The sequence below is a fragment of the Osmerus eperlanus genome, chromosome 1, assembly GCF_963692335.1.
Source record: "Osmerus eperlanus chromosome 1, fOsmEpe2.1, whole genome shotgun sequence".
Classification (NCBI taxonomy): domain Eukaryota; kingdom Metazoa; phylum Chordata; class Actinopteri; order Osmeriformes; family Osmeridae; genus Osmerus; species Osmerus eperlanus.
This window is the reverse complement of record NC_085018.1, coordinates 21,154,967-21,174,622: the sequence shown is the minus strand read 5'-3', so window position 1 is coordinate 21,174,622 and position 19,656 is coordinate 21,154,967. Positions and strand designations below refer to the sequence as shown.

General features: G+C 50.9%; 1 protein-coding gene across 1 annotated transcript in view; it reads right to left on the bottom strand.

Moving 5' to 3' along the window:
* Nucleotides 1-19,656, bottom strand: part of magi1b (membrane associated guanylate kinase, WW and PDZ domain containing 1b) — an 87,403-nt gene that overhangs the window by 22,296 nt on the left and 45,451 nt on the right. Inside the window, 12 exon segments of the mRNA XM_062469840.1 lie at nt 4,798-5,295; nt 5,298-5,426; nt 5,517-5,672; nt 5,675-5,701; nt 6,957-7,076; nt 8,133-8,215; nt 9,026-9,083; nt 10,831-10,866; nt 11,816-11,898; nt 12,027-12,234; nt 14,611-14,817; nt 15,635-15,754. Coding sequence (XP_062325824.1) covers nt 4,798-5,295; nt 5,298-5,426; nt 5,517-5,672; nt 5,675-5,701; nt 6,957-7,076; nt 8,133-8,215; nt 9,026-9,083; nt 10,831-10,866; nt 11,816-11,898; nt 12,027-12,234; nt 14,611-14,817; nt 15,635-15,754 — 1,725 coding nt within the window.

Sequence of the window (19,656 nt, the reverse complement as noted above, 5' to 3'; positions counted from 1 at the left end):
GGAGGGAGCCCCCCCCCTTCCCCTGACACACATGGATCTTGTCTTTGAGCAATGGCTCCTGACAGGCAGGCCCATCTGTCACCAACGCGACAGCAACAGGGTACAGACAGACGGTGTCCTGGCAACCGTTGCCGACCCAGGCTGTTCCATTATGTACAGTGTGGATTGAGTCACATGTCATCCGTGCACAAATGGACTGGACGTGACCGGCGTGTTCAAGATGCACCGCTTCACTTCCTTTCTTGTGTGTGTGTGTGCCTTCAGACTGTAATCAGAATTGACAGAGGTGCTTGCTGATCTTAAGAGATAGCAAAGGTGACCAGGCAAAGACGCAAACAACCTTGGCCTTGATGGACACGTGAGCACCAGACCAAAGCCAGGAGCCACCTGAGCCCCAGACGTCCCCTCTCATCCCCCCGCGCTTCAGAAGACGCTTTAGCATCCAGCAGAGATAAGACATGAACATGAAAGCATCTCTCTTCCAAGCTTTGTCCCTTGTGGCGTTCTGAGAGAAAACATCATGAAGGATGATGGGAGATTACATAGGAGCGTACAGACGTCATGTGACACACATGCACGCGCCACAGACCGTCAGAGGAAAACCCCACTGCAGAGTGCTGCAGAGCATTGTCATGGAAACAAAGGAAGGCAAGATTACTGAGATTTACGACTCGCCCCCCTAGCCATGAAGGTGTGGGGTGGGGAGGGGTGGGGAGGGCATACATTGCCCTTGTTAAGGAATTGACTCACACACAGATAGTCCAGGTCCAGGAATACGGCTGTGGCTTTTGGCCTCGCCCACCACCAGCAGGGCACAATCCTCAGTGATCATTGCTTTTCTCTCCAGTTCTCTGCAATGCCGTTCCTTATCCCTGGCCACTGTCAAGTCAGCACAATGAAATGCAAAGTGTGCAAAAATAACCAGCATCCTCCTCTCCTAACATTAAATCAATGGTTCTTTTGACGGCCTGGGCCATCTTTGTCGTTTATCTTTCTCCGGGTGTGTGTGGTGTGTGTGTGGTGTGTGTGTGTGGTGTGTGTGTGTGGTGTGTGTGTGGTGTGTGTCTCTCCTTTAAGGGTAGTAATATGGGGTCATATAATATGGGTTTTTGACAGGGAGCATTTGCTAGCAGCGTTTTTAGTGTCTAGAGCCAGGTGATAAGGGGCCGTGTCTTGGGACCGTGTCCCCTCAATGACCTGCCGTCCAGGACCACCATGCATTATTATTTAAATGTAATCTTTAAATTCAGGCTTGTCACATTACGTAACTGTTCTGAACAGGACTGGGTGTGCAGCCACACACTATAAGTTTGTCCTCCATCTTGAAACTGAAACCTAGAAATGTTTACCATGACCAACGGTTACTATGTTACAAGAAACCAATGCAATTGGCCAACGCTAGCGTTTAACGCTCCTCATTTACATAAAGTTGAGAAATGTCAACTCGCAACACTCATCTCGCCTTCCCACAATGCCCTACGCGAGCGTCAACGCCCGGTTTCACTGAAAATGAATTGTAAGCCGACGCCCCACGCCGCCCGCTCTGCTGCAGTGGACACGCACTGTGAAGGTCCATCCGTTCTTTCCAAGCCATAGGGGAGGAGTGTAACTGTCCAGCCCTCTCTCCGGGGGGAAATGAAGAGCTTGAAGGCTCATCTCTACTGGGAGCGCTGGAGTGACCAATGATTGATGACTCAGAAGGAGAAGGGTTTCTGCACCCCTCTTTCATCATCCACGTCTGATCCTCTGACATGCCTCTCTCCCTCCCTCCCTCCCCCCCTCGCTCCCTCCCCCCCTCGCTCCCTCCCTCTTCTCCTAGAAAAAACTGCGGCCATTCCGGGCCGACTGGTTTAGGAAGTAGCCATCAGCAGTGGGCCATTCCCTCTCCCACCTGCCTGGCTCGGCACACAGGTGAACAGACTGACACTGATTTGCTGAACGCAGCTCGGATTCCTGCTGAGGTGAATGGGCGGGAGTTTCAATGGGCGACTGATGAGGGAGGCTGCAGGGCTTCCTGAGAGCTGGCGCGCAGGTATTCACCCCATTCTTCCTGCTCTTTAATGATGAGAGAAGGGCAACAGCTGCGTGCCGGGCGCCTCAGGTCTTTGTGCACCGCTGACATTTTCACCCGTCCAAACGAGCGGAGAGGGGAAGTTGGAGGGATGCCAGAGGGAGCTTTTTTGGGACCAAAACGAATGACGTCCGAGGTGGGCGGTGGGAGTCATGTGAAGGATAGCGGGGGAAACTACACCATCAGGATGCATAATTAGACAAATGCATTGGGTAATTCATGAAAGGCTGCCATGATTGAAGCCATTAATCACCATCCCTCCCTATGGGGACATGCAGGATCATAATAACATCATAATAGAACAACAGTGATTGGCTTAAACACTGAAAAAGGAGACATAGTCTCCAACAATGCTCAGGGAGGGCGTGAGACTACATTGTGGTCGCTGGGATCAGGTGATATTGAAAGATCTACTTTTGAGTGGGGAGCCAGTGAGCTCACCAGCGGTGTTTTCCAGAAGGGGGGGGGGGGGGTATTCTGGTGAATCCACAGGCCGTAATGAACTGTGGATGTGCTCCCCTGGGATTGGACCATATGTGTAGGGGGAGGGGTGTTGCTACACGCAGCGAGATGGGGGAGGGGGATGGTGCAGGTTTGACCAATTACAGCCCTGGCCAGGGAGCCCCAGTAAGACTCTAATTGGTGATGTGCACAGGCTGTTAACTGGAGAGAGATACAGAGAGAGAGACAGGGAAAGAGACAGACTAAGAGAAGTAGCAGGAGAAAGGGAGAGCGAGAGAAAGCGAGCGCGAGTGAGCGAGAGCGAGCAACCCAATTAGGTTCAGATAACATACGAGGCAGAGAGGAGGACAGTGAACAGAGAAGAGAAGCAGAGAAGAGAGGCAGAATAATTAAGACAACGGTATCCTGCTCACAACAGGATGGTTCCTGTGTGCTATCCATGCGTGTGTGTGTGTGTGTTAGTGTGCCGGTGTTTGTCTGTGTGTTTAAACACACCCCAGAAGAAATCTGTGACAGCATGGTTCTTGTCTGAATGTGAATCCGTTCAGCAAGACTTGGGCTCAACATGATGGGCGCATGCATGGTTCGCCAAGTCTTTTATTGCAGACATGTCCTCACGGAGGCAAGCCACACATAAACCACACTCACATTTCTTAACGGAGGTGTCAAATATGACACCCCTGACACAATGTAGATCAGCCTAGCCCTGGCACCTTGAAACACCTTGAAGCAGCACTTATAGCTCAGAGTGAAGTCAAGCGCACCACCAACACCACAGATTAACACGCATTTGTTCTATCGACAATCCATAAAGTGGAGAGTTATGGGTAATTGTGTTTCATGGTGATGTGTAAACTAGCCCACCAGAGGGATAGTGTTAATAAAGGAGAGGACAGGGGGGATGAAAAGAGAACAAAGAGGAGGAAAGAGGAGGAAATAGGAGGAGAGAGGAGGAGAGAGGAGGAGAGGAGGAGAGGAGGAGAGAGGAGGAGAGGAGGAGAGAGGAGGGTTCTCCGCTCACCCTATTAGCTTCGTGTGTTCTTAGCGCTACAGCAAAGATAACAGGCTTTCAGGCCCTCAAATTAATAAGACCAATTACGCCTATCACCAAGGTCTAGTGGGCTTTGTGGATTTTGAGTCAATTCATGGAGGGATTTGACAGAGAAAAGTCCAAATTCAATCATTTTTGTCCCTTCGTGCTCTTTCCCATCAAACTCTTTTGTGAGGCGGAATGTTCCAATCATCAAGCTTGTCAAAGGCTTTGCCCCAGACTCAGCACAGCCCACTTAAAGACACTCGCAACACACGTCCACATACATTCCAGGCTCGGAGGTATTCCTGTCCTGCCCGAGGTGCTCTCTGTCCATGCAGACTCAGAACCACGGAGCGACAGACGTGAGTGACAGAAACACAGCAGCATCCGCAGAAGGAGCTCAACAAGAGAAGTCCATGTTCATCAGACTCTCTGACCTGAACAATCTACACCCAAGTCTTTCTCTCACAGTCTTTCTGTCCATTTTGTATCGCTCTCTCTCTGTGCTCTTTATTCCCCCGCCTTCGCTCTCTCTCTCCCCCCCCCTCTCTCTCCTCCCTCCCTCCCTCCCTCCCCTCCCCTCTCTCTCCCTCCCCCTCTCTCCCTCCCCCTCTCTCTCTCCCCCTCTCTCTCTCCCCCTCTCTCTCTCCCCCTCTCTCTCTCCCCCTCTCTCTCTCTCTCCCCCTATGTCCCCCTCTCCCCCCCTCTCTCTCTCCCCCCCTCTCTCTCTCCCCCCCTCTCTCTCTCCCCCCCTCTCTCTCTCCCCCCCTCTCTCTCTCCCCCCCTCTCTCTCTCCCCCCCTCTCTCTCTCGCCCTCTCTCTCTAACCCCCTCTCTCTCTAACCCCCTCTCTCTCTAACCCCCTCTCTCTCTAACCCCCTCTCTCTCTCCCTCTCCCTTCCTTCTTCTGCTCCCTGTCGTCTTTCTGCTACTGTCTCGGGCTGAAACCTCTCAGCACTTTGCACTCTCACATTTCTGGAGTCTATAGTACTGTCGTCCACTCGCATATTCAGCCACTCACCTAAACCCTCTCTCACTCCATCACTCACTTGCGTCCTCGCTCGCTCATCCCCTCCCTCCTTTCTTCCCTCTCACACCCTCTCCATTTGCACATTCTCTCAGCTCTCTGCATGAGTGAATGCGTCATCCATATTAATCTATCTGTGAAAGGACTTAATGTGACACCCCTCCCCCCCCTCTTTGCACCATCATAGTGACCTGGCTCCACCCACCTCTCTGCACCAGCATAGTGACCTCACTTCCTCGGGGACACTTGCTGAGTAGATCCACCACCTGGTTGTGGCTCATGCTCTGGACGTTCCTCTTGTTGACCTCCACGATAATGTCCCCCTCCTTCAGGCCCCGGCAGCGGGGGTAGTCCACTATCTGCTTCACCCGCTGGCCCCCGCCCCCGGGACTGTCTGCTATGGTGAAGCCGAAGCCCTTGTCTCCCTTCTCCATGTGCACGGTGATGAGCTCCGGCTGGGTGGCGATGGAGGAGGCCATGCTCACCACGTCGCTGGGGTAACCATGGGAGCCGTTGGACGACACGTCAGCCGAGGGGCTGTGGGGGCGGGGCTCCCTCATGCCGTTAACCGGCCCGCCGAGGGCGCTCTGGCTGCCGTGGCTGGAGGGCGAGTCGTAGCTCTCCTGGCCGTTGACGATGATGGGTTCCTTGTCCAGGATGGCCACGGAGGTGACCAGGCTGGTGTTGGGGTCGTCGGGGTCGAAGGCAGCGGGTAGCCCCGACAGAGCTCCAGGTTGACCATGGAGCCGATCTGGATGGTCTGGAAGATCTTCACCACCTGAGCGTGGGTGTAGCCCAGCACACACGTGTCGTTGACGCTCACGATGACGTCGCCTGCACGAGACAACAGACGGCGTTCAGGCCAGCCCGCGGTGAGAGGTCGGAGGTCAGGACGTCTCCCTCAGAGCAGCCGGCGGTGCCTACCTGTCTCCATCTTGCCGTCCAGGGCTGCGGGTCCGTCCAGAACCAGACTCTTGATCTGCAGGAACTCGTCGGGCTCGTCGCCCCCGACGACGGTGAAGCCGAACCCCCGGCGACTCTTCTTCAGCTTGGTGTTGATGAAGGTTCCATTCAGCTCGCCGGGTTCCGCGTGAAGAACGGCTTCCCTCCTGGAGAACACACACACACGGAGATAACCACACTGAAAGGGATATTTCAAAAATCGAAACCTCATTCTCCACAGGTACAGTGTGTGAAAATGCAGTGGACAGTGTCAGCTTAAACGAACGGGACAACTTTGAAGTGTGTTAGCTGTCTTGTCAGTGATAACTCACTCAGTGAGGGTTACGGTGTGCTATGCAGATTACAACTGACTGATTATGAGTGACAGATTCATTAGGTTGAGGGGGAGTCCAAGAAGGAGAGGGCCAGCCTGTGTAATCCCAAGGGTAAACCCCATTCCACCCACCCCTCCCAGTGAAAGAGGGGGCTGCCTGACCATGCCGGCCCATCAGAGAGCTGCACTGCTGGGTTCCAAAAGTCAGCATATAGGAGGAGATGCAGAATTGTTGGTATTCCTCTCTCCGAAGAGATTATTCTGTAGGAGAGTGTGGAGGTTTTGTGTTATGTGTATTTTTCCTAGATTTGGAAACAGATGTTCCTAAGCTTATACAACCCCCTTGTGTGATCCTGTCCCAGTGAGAGGACCAGAGCAGCTTTGAACGCAGCTCTGAAGGCAGTGCAGAAGACCCTCCTGTCACACAACTCCATCTCTCTAGACAGGTTGAGAGATGCAGCAAGCTTAGGGCGCACACACAACACACTGGAGTCTGCCGTCTAAATCCAAACCCTCCCTCCCCTCTCTTCCCTCTCTTCCCTCTCCTCCCTTCCCTCTCCTGCCTCCTCTGTTTGGTTACTTCTAGAAGAGAGAGGTTGACAGAAGACAGAGTTGAGCATACAGAGTACATGGCGAGATGTTTGAGTGGCATAGGTATATGCTAAAAGCCTCTGAACAAAAGTGGAAGGGAGGGAGGGAGGGAGGGAGGGAGGGGGGGGAGAGTTGGGAGGGAGGGGAGGGAGGGAGGGGGGGAGGGAGGGGAGAGTTGGGAGGGAGGGAGGGAGGGAGGGGAGAGTTGGGAGGGAGGGAGGGAGGGAGGGAGGGAGGGAGGGAGGGGGGGGGGAGAGAGAGAGAGAGAGTTGGGAGGGGGGGGGGAAGACAGAAGGAGTAGACATGAAGAGTTCAATTTGCTGGGTTTTATCAGAATACATCTATGGAGAGATAATTAGACAAGCTGCTCGTAGGATTCTGTTATGTGCAGACCCGGCAGCAGGGGAAAACCGAGAATATCAATTTCTCTCTATACATTTCATGTTTTTGTTTGGTGTGTGGGCTTCTCTGTTCTGAGAGCTGGAGGGAGGTCTTACGTTTGTGTCCTGCGGAGGGTGGCAGCGGGGGTCCTGTCTGTGGGTCTCTGTACGTCTCCTGATGGTTGGTGGCGTAGCTGGCCAGAGGGGCCCCTGCCAAGCTGGAGTCCTCTATCCATTCTGGAACAGCAAGGAGCATACTTCCTGTTTATGGTGTCTATATGGCACACAGTTGCACCTTGCCCCACTGCTTTACCATGGGTCGCCGTGAAACTGCAGCAGCAGCCTGATCCACAGTGGAAGCCGGATCGGTTTAATCAAAAGTCACCATCATGGTGTGTATCAGAGCTGCAATCTTCATTAATATTCTCATCACCAAGATTAAAAATCAATGGTGGAGTAAAAAGTCGGAACAGATATCGAGTTTCAGGAGATATTGAACTTTACGGAAGAAAAGTCAGCAAGTAATCAACTCTGCAACACGTCTAGCTGAGCTGGCAGAACAGGGGCCGGTGGAGAGGGGCCCTGGAGGGGCGACCTGCATCCACAACACCTGCACATTAAAGAGACCCCATGTAACCTGGAGCTAACTGGGAGTAGTCATGTGGTCTAAAGCTGGAGAATGTATCACCTACAACCTTGACAATCTCACCACATCTAAATGGACACATCTACTCTGGATAGAGAGAGGTTAAATAACAAATACGGTACCAACTTACCTGCTCACCTCTATGTAATCATTTAAGTTAGCTTTACAAATTATTTGAAGCAACACTGATAACTTAAAATGAACTCAAAAAGGCAACTAAAGACATTAAATGTAAATCATAGTTATGCCTTTATGGTATATTGGTAGCAAATTATAAACAGCAGCAGTAGCAGTAGAGGATACAGACACACAGACAGGCAGGCTGACATTCAGACATATACAGACAGACAGGCAGACAAAGAGATAGACAAAGAGACAGACAGGCAGACAAAGAGACAGACGAAGAGACAGGCAGACAAAGAGACAGACAAAGAGACAGACAGGCAGACACAGACACTAGGCAGGCAGACAGACACATACACACTAGGCAGGCAGACAGACCACACAGACAGGCAGACAAAGAGACAGACAAACCACACAGACAGGCAGACAAAGAGACAGACAGGCAGGCAGACAGACGTGGAGATAAAGAAAGGAAGTGACGCCCGTGAGGAGGGCTGAAGATGAACCTCGGATGTAGCGCTCACCTTCTGGTGGCTGCTGCTCCAGCTGCTTCCTGCGTTTGGCCTCCAAGACCGGGTTCTCATACTGGGTCTTCCTGTTGATGTGACTGGGGGGGCGAGGAGGCCGGGGGAGGGGGGCGAGGAGGCCGGGGGAGAGGGTTGGCCGGAGGGAAGAGCACGTGCATTGGAATAAGAAGGAGTGGGGGGGAGGGGGGGGGGGGGGGGAAGGGGTGGAGGAAAAGTGAAACAGAGAATGGAGGTGAAAAGTAGAGAAGCAGGAAGTGGAGTAGGTCAACAGAGGTCATGGACAAGGGGGGTGATGGGGGGAGGGTGATAAGAGAGGGAAGGAGGAGTGAATAATAAGGGAGAGATGGGACACGAGATAGAAGAGGAGCCAGAGGAAGGGAGCGGAGCGGGAGATAAGCGGTGATGAATTAGCTGTGTGCAGGCTGATCAACTGTTCAGCTGCTACAGGAAGTCCAGAGAGAGGCTGACCAGCAGCCTCCAGCTGACCTGCAGACTAACTGCCACAGGGCAGCCCCTCCACACACAAACAACACTTCAAATGGTGTGCAGACTTGCTGCGAGATGACGCGAATACAAGTGAATAATATATACTGTATATTGAAAATATCTCAAAGACATGCCTCCAAGGTATTGCTTTGAACCCCATCAAAACATATGAATGTATTCATGTTTTTGTGGGGATCCAGGGGGCTCCCACAAGAGCAGACAAACTGAATGTTTCCAGATGATAATGACACGAATAAAATGGCCTACATTTCCCCAAATGTTCAGGGCCATAAACAACATGAGGCACGTGCATTATTTAATGCTGTTTTCAGTGTCAAAACACTACAGTAAAATAAATGGATATGAGGCATGCAATAAAACGTGTGTGTACACATGTCACTTACTCAACATAGTAGACCCCGTAGACTGGATCTTCTATCTTCTCCCAGCCTGTCGGCAGTTCTGCAGGAGAGGAGAGGAGAGAGAGCAGAGCTGTTGGAGACAGTGCTTCTAGTTAGTCCCCGTCCGGACCGTGAGCGGGCTCAGACTGGCTGCCTGTCACCCCTCAGGTGTGTGCGAGTGCCCCAACACAGGCTGCCTGTCACCCCTCAGGTGTGTGCGAGTGCCCCAACACAGGCTGCCTGTCACCCCTCAGGTGTGTGCGAGTGCCCCAACACAGGCTGCCTGGCACCCCTCAGGTGTGTGCGAGTGCCCCAACACAGGCTGCCTGTCACCCCTCAGGTGTGTGCGAGTGCCCCAACACAGGCTGCCTGGCTCTGCTCGCCTCCACGCAGCTGACACTTCACACATCAGATAACCAGACAGGACCCGTCTGTGACCGTTAAAGACAACCCCCCGAGCCCCGACGGAGAGGGGAAGCACAGGTCAAGGGGGATGAGACGGCACAAGGGTGGGATTCGATCGTACAAGCTCCACCTGAGCCACACCTGGCACTGCGGTTTGAAAAAGGCACACACACACACACACACACACACACACACACGCACACACACACAGCTCACAGCCTCTGCTGATGCAGGATCGTCAGAGTCATGGGCTTCAAACATGGCGCCTACAGGCCACTGCAGTACACAACTGTCCTGCACACATCAAATCCCCGCCTCCACCTGGAGGAGCAGACCGTCCTTACACTCCTAGAAAGTCCAACCTGTTTCTAATGAGTGCAGAGTCCCAACATGTGACTTCTGACAGCAGACTATCCAGAGGCAGCTCAGAGTCAGAGGCACTGAAGGGGAACATTGAACAGAGAGCCTTCACCTCGGCGCCGTGTCGATTCTAATCACCCACTTGATCTCACACGATAGTGGCTGTGCTCCTGAGGGGGCCCCGGTGCCAACGCGACTGCTTGTGGGCCCAGGAGACGTCACTGCATGTCTGACCTGTGAGTGGCTGCTGAGGGATGGATCTGATGGTTATCAGAAAGGCTTGCCCCCCATCCACCCCTTCTTCCACACACTCCAACCTCAAGAGGGACTAGGGGGGACAAATTGCCTATTAAACTCTTTGCATCTCATTCCGTGTCTGTAACTGCATTTTTCTCTGTTTATTGGATTTCTGCGATCAATGGTTATTGACTGTGTTCATCCAATCAGAGCTGTCGTACGGACGGGGGCTGTGCTTGTCTGCGGTGTATGACAAAGAGCTGGGCTCCGAGGCTGAAGGCTGATCTAAGAACATCTCATTCGGATGTGACCCTGTCACTGTTTGAATACACTTCAAACGTCCAAGCGTAGGGATGATTAAACGGGACGAGGCAGAAATCCAATCAGGCACAGGAACCCGGGCAGGAAATAAGATGAGACGTCTTTCTTTGCTCTGTGTGAAGGTGGGCTCGGGCGGACTCGAGTGACTGGCCGTCTGTGATGAGGCTGGAACCAGAGAGGTCAAGCTGACAGACAGACCCATTAGTAACCCATCATTAGCTCCATCATAAGCCACACGTCAGACCGTGTGGAAGTGCATTGAGTCTGTCACTAGCGTCTACAGACACCTCCGTCCTTCTGTCCTATCCACCTCTGAAGACAGAAAACACATCTAAACAAGAAACACCTCACCAAATATCAAGCCAGAGGGATGTGCTCACTATTATGCGTCCACAAGCCACAAGTAGGAAGCCTGCTAGCATGACGGAAGCCGAGGATGGATGCATGGATGGACAGATCAGTTGAGGAGTAAAAGAGAGGCCTACCTAGCTCATTGTCCAGCTCCTCTGTATGCACCCCTTCTGCTCGCGGTCCGTCAGCAGGGAGGGAGGGAGGGAGGGAGGGAGGGAAACAGACAGGGTTAATATGAAGCCTAAAGAACGTTCTCACAACATCGATGTATAGATAAATATGAACTATGATGTTAACATCCATTGGAAATCAACCATTTTCTTGCTTCGTTTACGGAATAAGACTACAGAATGACATCCTTAAGGGCTAACAGATGAAGTTTCTTAAAGAGCCACTTGGTGGCACTGTTCACAGTTTCCTTATACATTTAAGCCCTAAAGAGAAACATTTAAAATACAAATTAATAAGTACTAATGACTACCAAATGAGCTACTCCAACCATCGTGGAAGAGACATAAATTACAGTATTGAATATAGACGGTGGAAGAGACAGGCTTGAAACCAACATGTAATTAATATCACAAAAATGTCATTTAGCAATAAGCAATCTCTTTTGTACACAAGCCCTTAAACATAACTTTATATGTAAAAACGAACAGAACACGATTTGTCTGAGGAGCGTTACACACACGGCATGTGTGTGAGGGCGTGAGCGTGCGTGTCAGGGAAGGGGTGAGGCAGAGAGGAGGCAGATGATCAGTGTTTTGTTGTTGCGTGGGCAGACGCGTGCCCCTCTGTAGGACAAGGGAGCATTATTTATTTATGCTAGATTATGCGAATAATCCAGTCAGCCCCTGTGGCTCTGGGGCGGCTTGCTCAGACGAGCGGCAGCGTGAGCGCACAAGACAAGAGTTATGGCCACGGTCCTCGCATGGTGCTGCCACAGCTCAACACTGCCATCTATGGGCCAGCGGGGGAACGGCAGGCTTGCATTTAGATGACATACTGTATATCAGAAGGATACCAGAACATGTTGCTGTTAATAGCTGTACACCTATGTAATTACGGAAAGATGCCGACAGAAAGACACACACACACACACACACAGTGAGGCCGTACCATCGTCTTCACATTCTTCCAGGGGCTTCTGCGGCTTGTCCAGGCACCGAGGGTCAATCCAGGATGTGGTCTTCGTGTTGTGGCTGGGGAAAACACAGTCAACAGGAAGTTGTTGTTTGTTTTTTAAGACAGGCCCTATAAAAACACAAACCTCCCTTTGCCACCACCTTTCCAGCCTGTGTGGTGCCTGTGTGTGGCAGGGCGTACGTACTCTATGAAGTAGACCTCTCCGTTCTCGGTGTAGGCCATCTCCCAGCTGTCGGGCAGAGGGCCCAGGGGGTCCTCTGGGGGGGGATGGCTGAGGTGTGTGTGTGTCTGCTGAGTGCTGTCCGTGGTTGACGGTGAGGTGTTGTTCACACCGTAGGAAGGGGCGTTCTCGCGCGGGGGGTAGGGGTGCTCGTCAAGTTCACTAGAGTCTCCTGCAAGGTGCCAAGTGGGTGGGGGTTAGCAGAAGTGAATATGTAAGTAAACACACACACACACACACACGCGCACACACACACAGAAGACGACGGTGGAGTGATGTTTCACACCATTGGGAGTCCCATTTCTGAGGACAGCTTTGGAGTGTGATGGCACTAAGCACTCCACCCAATGCAGTGTTATTTAAAACTAGGCTTCAGTGGTTCACTAAATAGGACTTGGTAAATGATAGGTTTGCTGCAGTCACACTTCAGAAATAGATAGAGGTGTCCCTCCTCAGCAACACACACATACACACACACACACACACACACAATCCCCCTAGACCCCCTGCTGTTCACCTCATGTCTGCTGAAAGACCATAAGGGCAAGTTTACACTCACACCCTCACTAACAACATGTGGCTGAATCTCACACCCAAAACAAACACACTGATCCACATACACGAAACAAAGAACATTTGGCCTCAGCTGCACCACCAATGCACAGAAAAGCATTTGAAAGACCGCTCGTGCATACAGTTCAGTCAGAACATCTTAAAATGTCCCATATAAGAATCAGAACAAAACCACAAGATGTCCATAAGCCCTATGCCTTAAACCCCCACATTCACACATCTTGATGGTATCAGGGCAGCCTACAGCTGGAAAATATTCTGGCATCTCTCTCAGTCGGTCTCCTCCACAGAGCAGCAGTGTCTGAGTCTGCTGAGGAGGAGAGAGGAGTCGCTGGGAGAGTCTGCCTCCTCCTCTGGCAGCCAGGTGGCACTATGTATTACTCTCAGACAGACTGGTACTATGTATTACTCTCAGACAGACTGGTACTATGTATTACTCTCAGACAGACTGGTACTATGTATTACTCTCAGACAGACTGGTACTATGTATTACTCTCAGACAGACTGGTACTATGTATTACTCTCAGTCAGACTGGTACTATGTATTACTCTCAGTCAGACTGGTACTATGTATTACTCTCAGACAGACTGGTACTATGTATTACTCTCAGACAGACTGGTACTATGTATTACTCTCAGACAGACTGGTACTATGTATTACTCTCAGACAGACTGGTACTATGTATTACTCTCAGACAGACTGGTACTATGTATTACTCTCAGACAGACTGGTACTATGTATTACTCTCAGACAGACTGGTACTATGTATTACTCTCAGACAGACTGGTACTATGTATTACTCTCAGACAGACTGGTACTATGTATTACTCTCAGACAGACTGGTACTATGTATTACTCTCAGACAGACTGGTACTATGTATTACTCTCAGACAGACTGGTACTATGTATTACTCTCAGACAGACTGGTACTATGTATTACTCTCAGACAGACTGGTACTATGTATTACTCTCAGACAGACTGGTACTATGTATTACTCTCAGACAGACTGGTACTATGTATTACTCTCAGACAGACTGGTACTATGCATTACTCTCAGTCAGACAGGTACTATGTATTACTCTCAGTCAGACAGGTACTATGTATTACTCTCAGTCAGACAGGTACTATGTATTACTCTCAGACAGACTGGTACTATGTATTACTCTCAGACAGACTGGTACTATGTATTACTCTCAGACAGACTGGTACTATGTATTACTCTCAGACAGACTGGTACTATGTATTACTCTCAGACAGACTGGTACTATGTATTACTCTCAGACAGACTGGTACTATGTATTACTCTCAGACAGACTGGTACTATGCATTACTCTCAGTCAGACAGGTACTATGTATTACTCTCAGTCAGACAGGTACTATGTATTACTCTCAGTCAGACAGGTACTATGTATTACTCTCAGACAGACTGGTACTATGTATTACTCTCAGACAGACTGGTACTATGTATTACTCTCAGACAGACAGGTACTATGTATTACTCTCAGACAGACAGGTACTATGTATTACTCTCAGACAGACTGGTACTATGTATTACTCTCAGACAGACTGGTACTATGTATTACTCTCAGACAGACTGGCGGATGTGGACGCAGCAAGCCTCTGGCCGGCACACACAAAGGACCACTTGTATCCTTTATCCCCCTTCCTCACAGCCACCATCCCTCTCTTTCTCCCTCTCCTTTTCACTACTCCTTCCTTTATAACCTTTTCCCCTGGCCCCCACTCCCTTCTCTCTCTCTCTCTTGCTATCTCGCTCTTTGAATCCTTCTGCTTTACTCTCTTTGCTTCTTCGTGTGCTACTTCTCTCTTTCACATACCTCAGACTGCCACTCTTCTGACCCTTCACAATCCTTTCTCCCTCCCGTCTTACCCACTCTCCCTCACCCTTCTGGAAGACGCCTCCCTCCCACTGTATCCCCACCTCCCTCCCTCCCTCCCTCCCTCCCTCTTACCTGTAAAGCTACTGTTCATCTCAGGGACGTCCTCGTCCTCCTCCAGGTCTGCAGGCACTATTCCAGCATTTTGCATCTCATTGTAGGATACGGTGCGTCGGGGCGTGGAGTGCTGGGAGCTCGGCAGGCTGTCTTGCAGAGCATCACCACTAATCACTGTCCCACTAGGGGGCTGGCTGGGCGGCTTGGGCGTCCCATAATAGTTACCTAGGCAACGGGGGATATTAGCATGTTTGGAAGGGAAAACAGAGCTAAGGGGGCAGGAGGGGGGGGTGGGGGGTGTAATCTTTTTAGTCTTTGTATGCAGATGAGTTGGTGGGGGAGGGGGCAGGGGGGGGAGGGTGAAAAGGCATGACCACACAGTTTCTTGTTAGAGGCTTTTCTGGAACATTGTATTGGTGGAAGTGGGGGAGGCTGGGCCTGCCCCCCTGGGCTGTTTGCTTTCCCTGGGAAGAGGGGGAAAGCTCCTTTGTTTGCAGGCAGTGACCAGGCTAAATGGACGGAACAGCCACTTCATTAAAAGTACATGTGAATGAAGGCATGTTTAAATGGTCCACTTATGCGAGGTATTTTATAAGGAAAATATACACACTGCCAATAGTGGGGAAACAATGACAGGGAAAACAGAAATACCCCCCCCCCCCATTCAAGCCCCCTTCCTCTCACGGAGGAGACCTCATTCACACAGACCATGATGTCAGCAGAATGCAGCCAGTTTGTTTTTGTTTTTTGTCAATTGGCTCAGTAGCCTCTCAGTTAGCAGTAATGGTCCACAGCATATCTTCACTATTTGCTGCTAACAACACGACTGTTGCTGGTGCCTAGTTAAATCCCTGGGAATAGGACTCTACATCAGGTCTCAGCGGGTCACACTAACGCCTTCTGGAGTGTTCTATTTTTCTAAATAACCCTCTTTTGGCAGTGTTTGAAGCGCATGGGACTAGTCATGGATGCTAGTGGGGGTTGCATGGGGGCGGGGCTACCCATGCTATGAGGACCCCCAGGAGGGAGCATCTGTACCTACCTTCATATGTTCCTATCTCCAGAAGGGTTCCACTCTTCTCCAGGTCCAGGAAGTCCTCCACAGACAGGAAGTTGTAGTCTATTCCAGAGACCTCTCCGTCACGCGGGGGGCGGGTTGTACCTGGAGAAGCCAATCAAAGACAGAGAGAGTTAGCCAAGCACTGGACGTTTGTGCCATGCTTGCTGGGTAATGAGGACAACGTTTACTCAGAACATCACCACAGGGCTGCAGTTGAAACGAGATGCGTAATAAAATTATTCTTCCGATAAACCGACATAGCCCTATAGAACCCACATCGGAGGTGATTACCACAGGCCTGTGACGAGAGGAGAGAAGCGTTATGTGGAACACAAACACCATCTGAGGAGTGAGTCATTCCTGACTACGGAAGTCCACAGCTCCCAACCAGTCCCTCCACTGGAGCACTGCCATCTGAGAAGGGGAGTGGCTCCTGTTCAGCAGGAGGCCGCTCATTCACATTCACTGGTGTGAGGTACCGTAGTAGCACCTAGGTAGGAATCTGGCATGTGTGGAGAACACTGTGCGAAGGTGTGTGTGTGTTGGTTTGCAGTCTAGGTTGTGACGGGATAGCATGTGCCTAGTGTAAATAGCTCCTGACAGTTGGCCAATCAGTGTAAAATGGCTTTACGATCATTGCCTTTTGGACACAGCCAGACATACAGAAAGCTCTCATTTTTATCCTATTTTCCTCACTTATCCTATACCCTGTCTATATTCTACTTTTCTGAACCGTGTTTGCCTTAGTGCCAAACAAAGAACACAGGAGGAAACGGCACATGTCCGGCTTGCTGTCTGCTTTCGAGCAAGACGTGGGTATAAACAAAGATGGCTGCCAGCAAGCCTGAGCACAAGCACAGAAAACCTCTCTCTTTCCCTCTCTTTTCCCTAGTGTCCCTCTTCTTCTCCTCGTGTGACCAACCTCTTCTATCTCCCCAACGCCCTGGCCTGCTGATGAGAAATGGCTGGTAAAAATAGCCTGGTGGGCTGGGCGGAGCTCCGCAGAGGCCCTGTCCAATGACAGAGGTGATAAATCAGAGATGTGAGGAGAACTCAGACACACACTGCAGCCATACTCTCAATCACAGCCCTGTCATATCACCAATCACTTCTTCAATGTAATCTTCCCTGTGCCTGCCTCTGACACGGCTCAAGTTATCTTGAGAAGCTGCTCGTCTTTCAGATGGCGCTACTGTGTGTCTGTGTATTTGTGTGTGTGTGTTACAGGTGTGTGTGTACAACCCCTAGAACCTGTGATTTACTGTCTCCAAATCCTGATAGTTGAAAACGTTGACTATACGCCACTCATTGTGAAATACCTCATCTTTCTTCGAGTGAGGGAAAATCAATGCAGACACAAACACTCAAACAAACCCCTGAACTCTATCAAACAAACTTGGACAGCTTTTGCCGCTACAGACAGTAAATATTTATAGTGTTGACCGTGGAAAGTTCTCAGCCAGTCTGAGGTAGACAGCATTATGGTAGTCCTGGTAAGTTCTCCAGCGGAGTATCCCTCATCTAACCTCAGCAACACTGGCAACCTGAGTCAGCCAATCACCCTCCAAGTCTCAGTCAGCCAATCATCCCCCAAGCCTCCGTCAGCCAATAGGCTTGGCCAGAACAGCCAGTCTCATTGAAAGTCCTGACTAAACACTCTCATTCCTATTAGGGTAAATAATTCACTATTCCTTACAAAGGCGCCATTGACAACTGCTGTGGAAAAAGAGAGCCTTTACCGAGAGCAGCTCGAGTATGGCATGAATTAGCCGCACGTTAGCGCAACCCTCTTCTATCTCTGACCTCTCCAGCCGAGACAGAGCCCATTGCTGACTGCTCATAATTAACCGTGTAGCCTAACCCTTAACCGACAACACGAATGTTGACCGGTTACTATCGGTTGACAGTTTTTCCACATTTAGCAACGTTTTAAAAAAATGTTTTTTTAATGTTACAACAAAAAAGTTTTATCTAACGACTAGAGACAATTAGCGACTTTCTGCTACTTTGGCAATCTCAATCTCTGTTCAGCAGCAGCAAAATAACTAATTGTACTTCCATGTTGTTATAGCCGCCAATCATAGGTACAGTCAGCGCTCTCGGATTCAATGTGTTTTCTGATTCTGATTAAATGTGTTTTCTGATTCTGATTCAATGTGTTTTCTGATTCTGATTCAATGTGTTTTCTGATTCAATGTGTTTTTGTTTTGTTTATCTGTTTTATTCTGTTGTTGTTAATGCTGCCATTTAAAAATCAACCCATTAGTGAGTTGATTTTTAAATGGGTCACAGACATTCATCCATTCTAAATGTTTTCTTGTTCCTGGTTAATGGTCGTTAACAAGCGTCGGTTATCGGTCAACATTCCCCCCCCCCCAAATGTGCATCCCTATCCACTAACTCACAAAAAGGCCTTTGATGTCCGGTTGGACAACATGCGCACACACACACACATCGCCCGCACTCACAAATGCCATTGGCTGAAAATGGAGGAAGCGTGTGCATTGTTGAGGGTCGGGATGGTGAGAGGGCTAGCTCATGTTGCAGAGCCCGTACCGTGTATCTCTACATGAAAACAACCAAGTGTTGCGTTGCCGTGAGACATTCTGTTCTGTTGCTAAGGACAACCCAGGGAGGGGAGATCCAGTGGAGCCCAGCCTCTCCTCTGACAATGGAGGCCCTTCCCTTTTCCCTCACTTTGGAGCGCTCTCACTCAGGCACAGAGGCAGAACGCCAGGGAGGACACACAGGGCAGGGAGGACACACAGGGCAGGGAGGACACACAGGGCAGGGAGGACACACAGGGCAGGGAGGACACACACAGGGCAGGGAGGACACACACAGGGCAGGGAGGACACACAGGGCAGGGAGGACACACAGGGCAGGGAGGACACACAGGGCAGGGAGGACACACAGGGCAGGGAGGACACACACAGGGCAGGGAGGACACACAGGGCAGGGAGGACACACAGGGCAGGGAGGACACACAGGGCAGGGAGGACACACAGGGCAGGGAGGACACACAGGGCAGGGAGGACACACAGGGCAGGGAGGACACACAGGGCAGGGAGGACACACACAGGGCAGGGAGGACACACAGGGCAGGGAGGACACACAGGGCAGGGAGGACACAGAGGGCAGGGAGGACACACACAGGGCAGGGAGCACACACACAGGGCAGGGAGGACACACAGGGCAGGGAGGACACACACAGGGCAGGGAGGACACACAGGGCAGGGAGGACACACAGGGCAGGGAGGACACACAGGGCAGGGAGGACACACAGGGCAGGGAGGACACACAGGGCAGGGAGGACACACACAGGGCAGGGACCACGCAAGTCCACATGATTCCAGAACACAGGAGGGGACACGATCTAAACATTGCAGGTCCACAGGTGATTGAGCGCAAGCATGGAGATGTTCTCCATATGAAGAGTGACCTGGTGAATAAACTTTTGTGTGTGTGTGTGTGGGTGGGTGTACATGCTTGCAGGCCCCTAAGCATGTCACCAACAGTGGTGAAGTTGGCAGGAACAGACCTGAGGTATGTCTGTGACCCAGACAGAGAGGGACTACCAGACTACAGGTCTGCTTCACTGGCCTTCAGCAGCGCAGGCAGTCTGGTGATGCCTCTGCTCTGACACTGGTGATCCAACCACCTGATCACGTCCCAAACACGCCTTTAAGATGTCAGAGAATCACTGTTGTCTGCTTTGAAATGCTGTGGTTGATAGATGAGATGACAGATGATGGATGCTTCACAGGAACATTATTTCCCGTAAACCAGATGTGACTAAGGCTGAACTGGTTTGAACTCGAGTTCCATGTGAAAGACCATGGACTGTCCATGATAAGCCCATGTGGACCATGTCATTACTCTCTCTCGTACCCTCTGGTCATACAAGTATAGAGCACCACACACGCATACACACGCGTGCACACGCATCACAACAGTAAGCGTATGACTGGGGCACAGGACATCACATGGTCAAAGGCCAAACA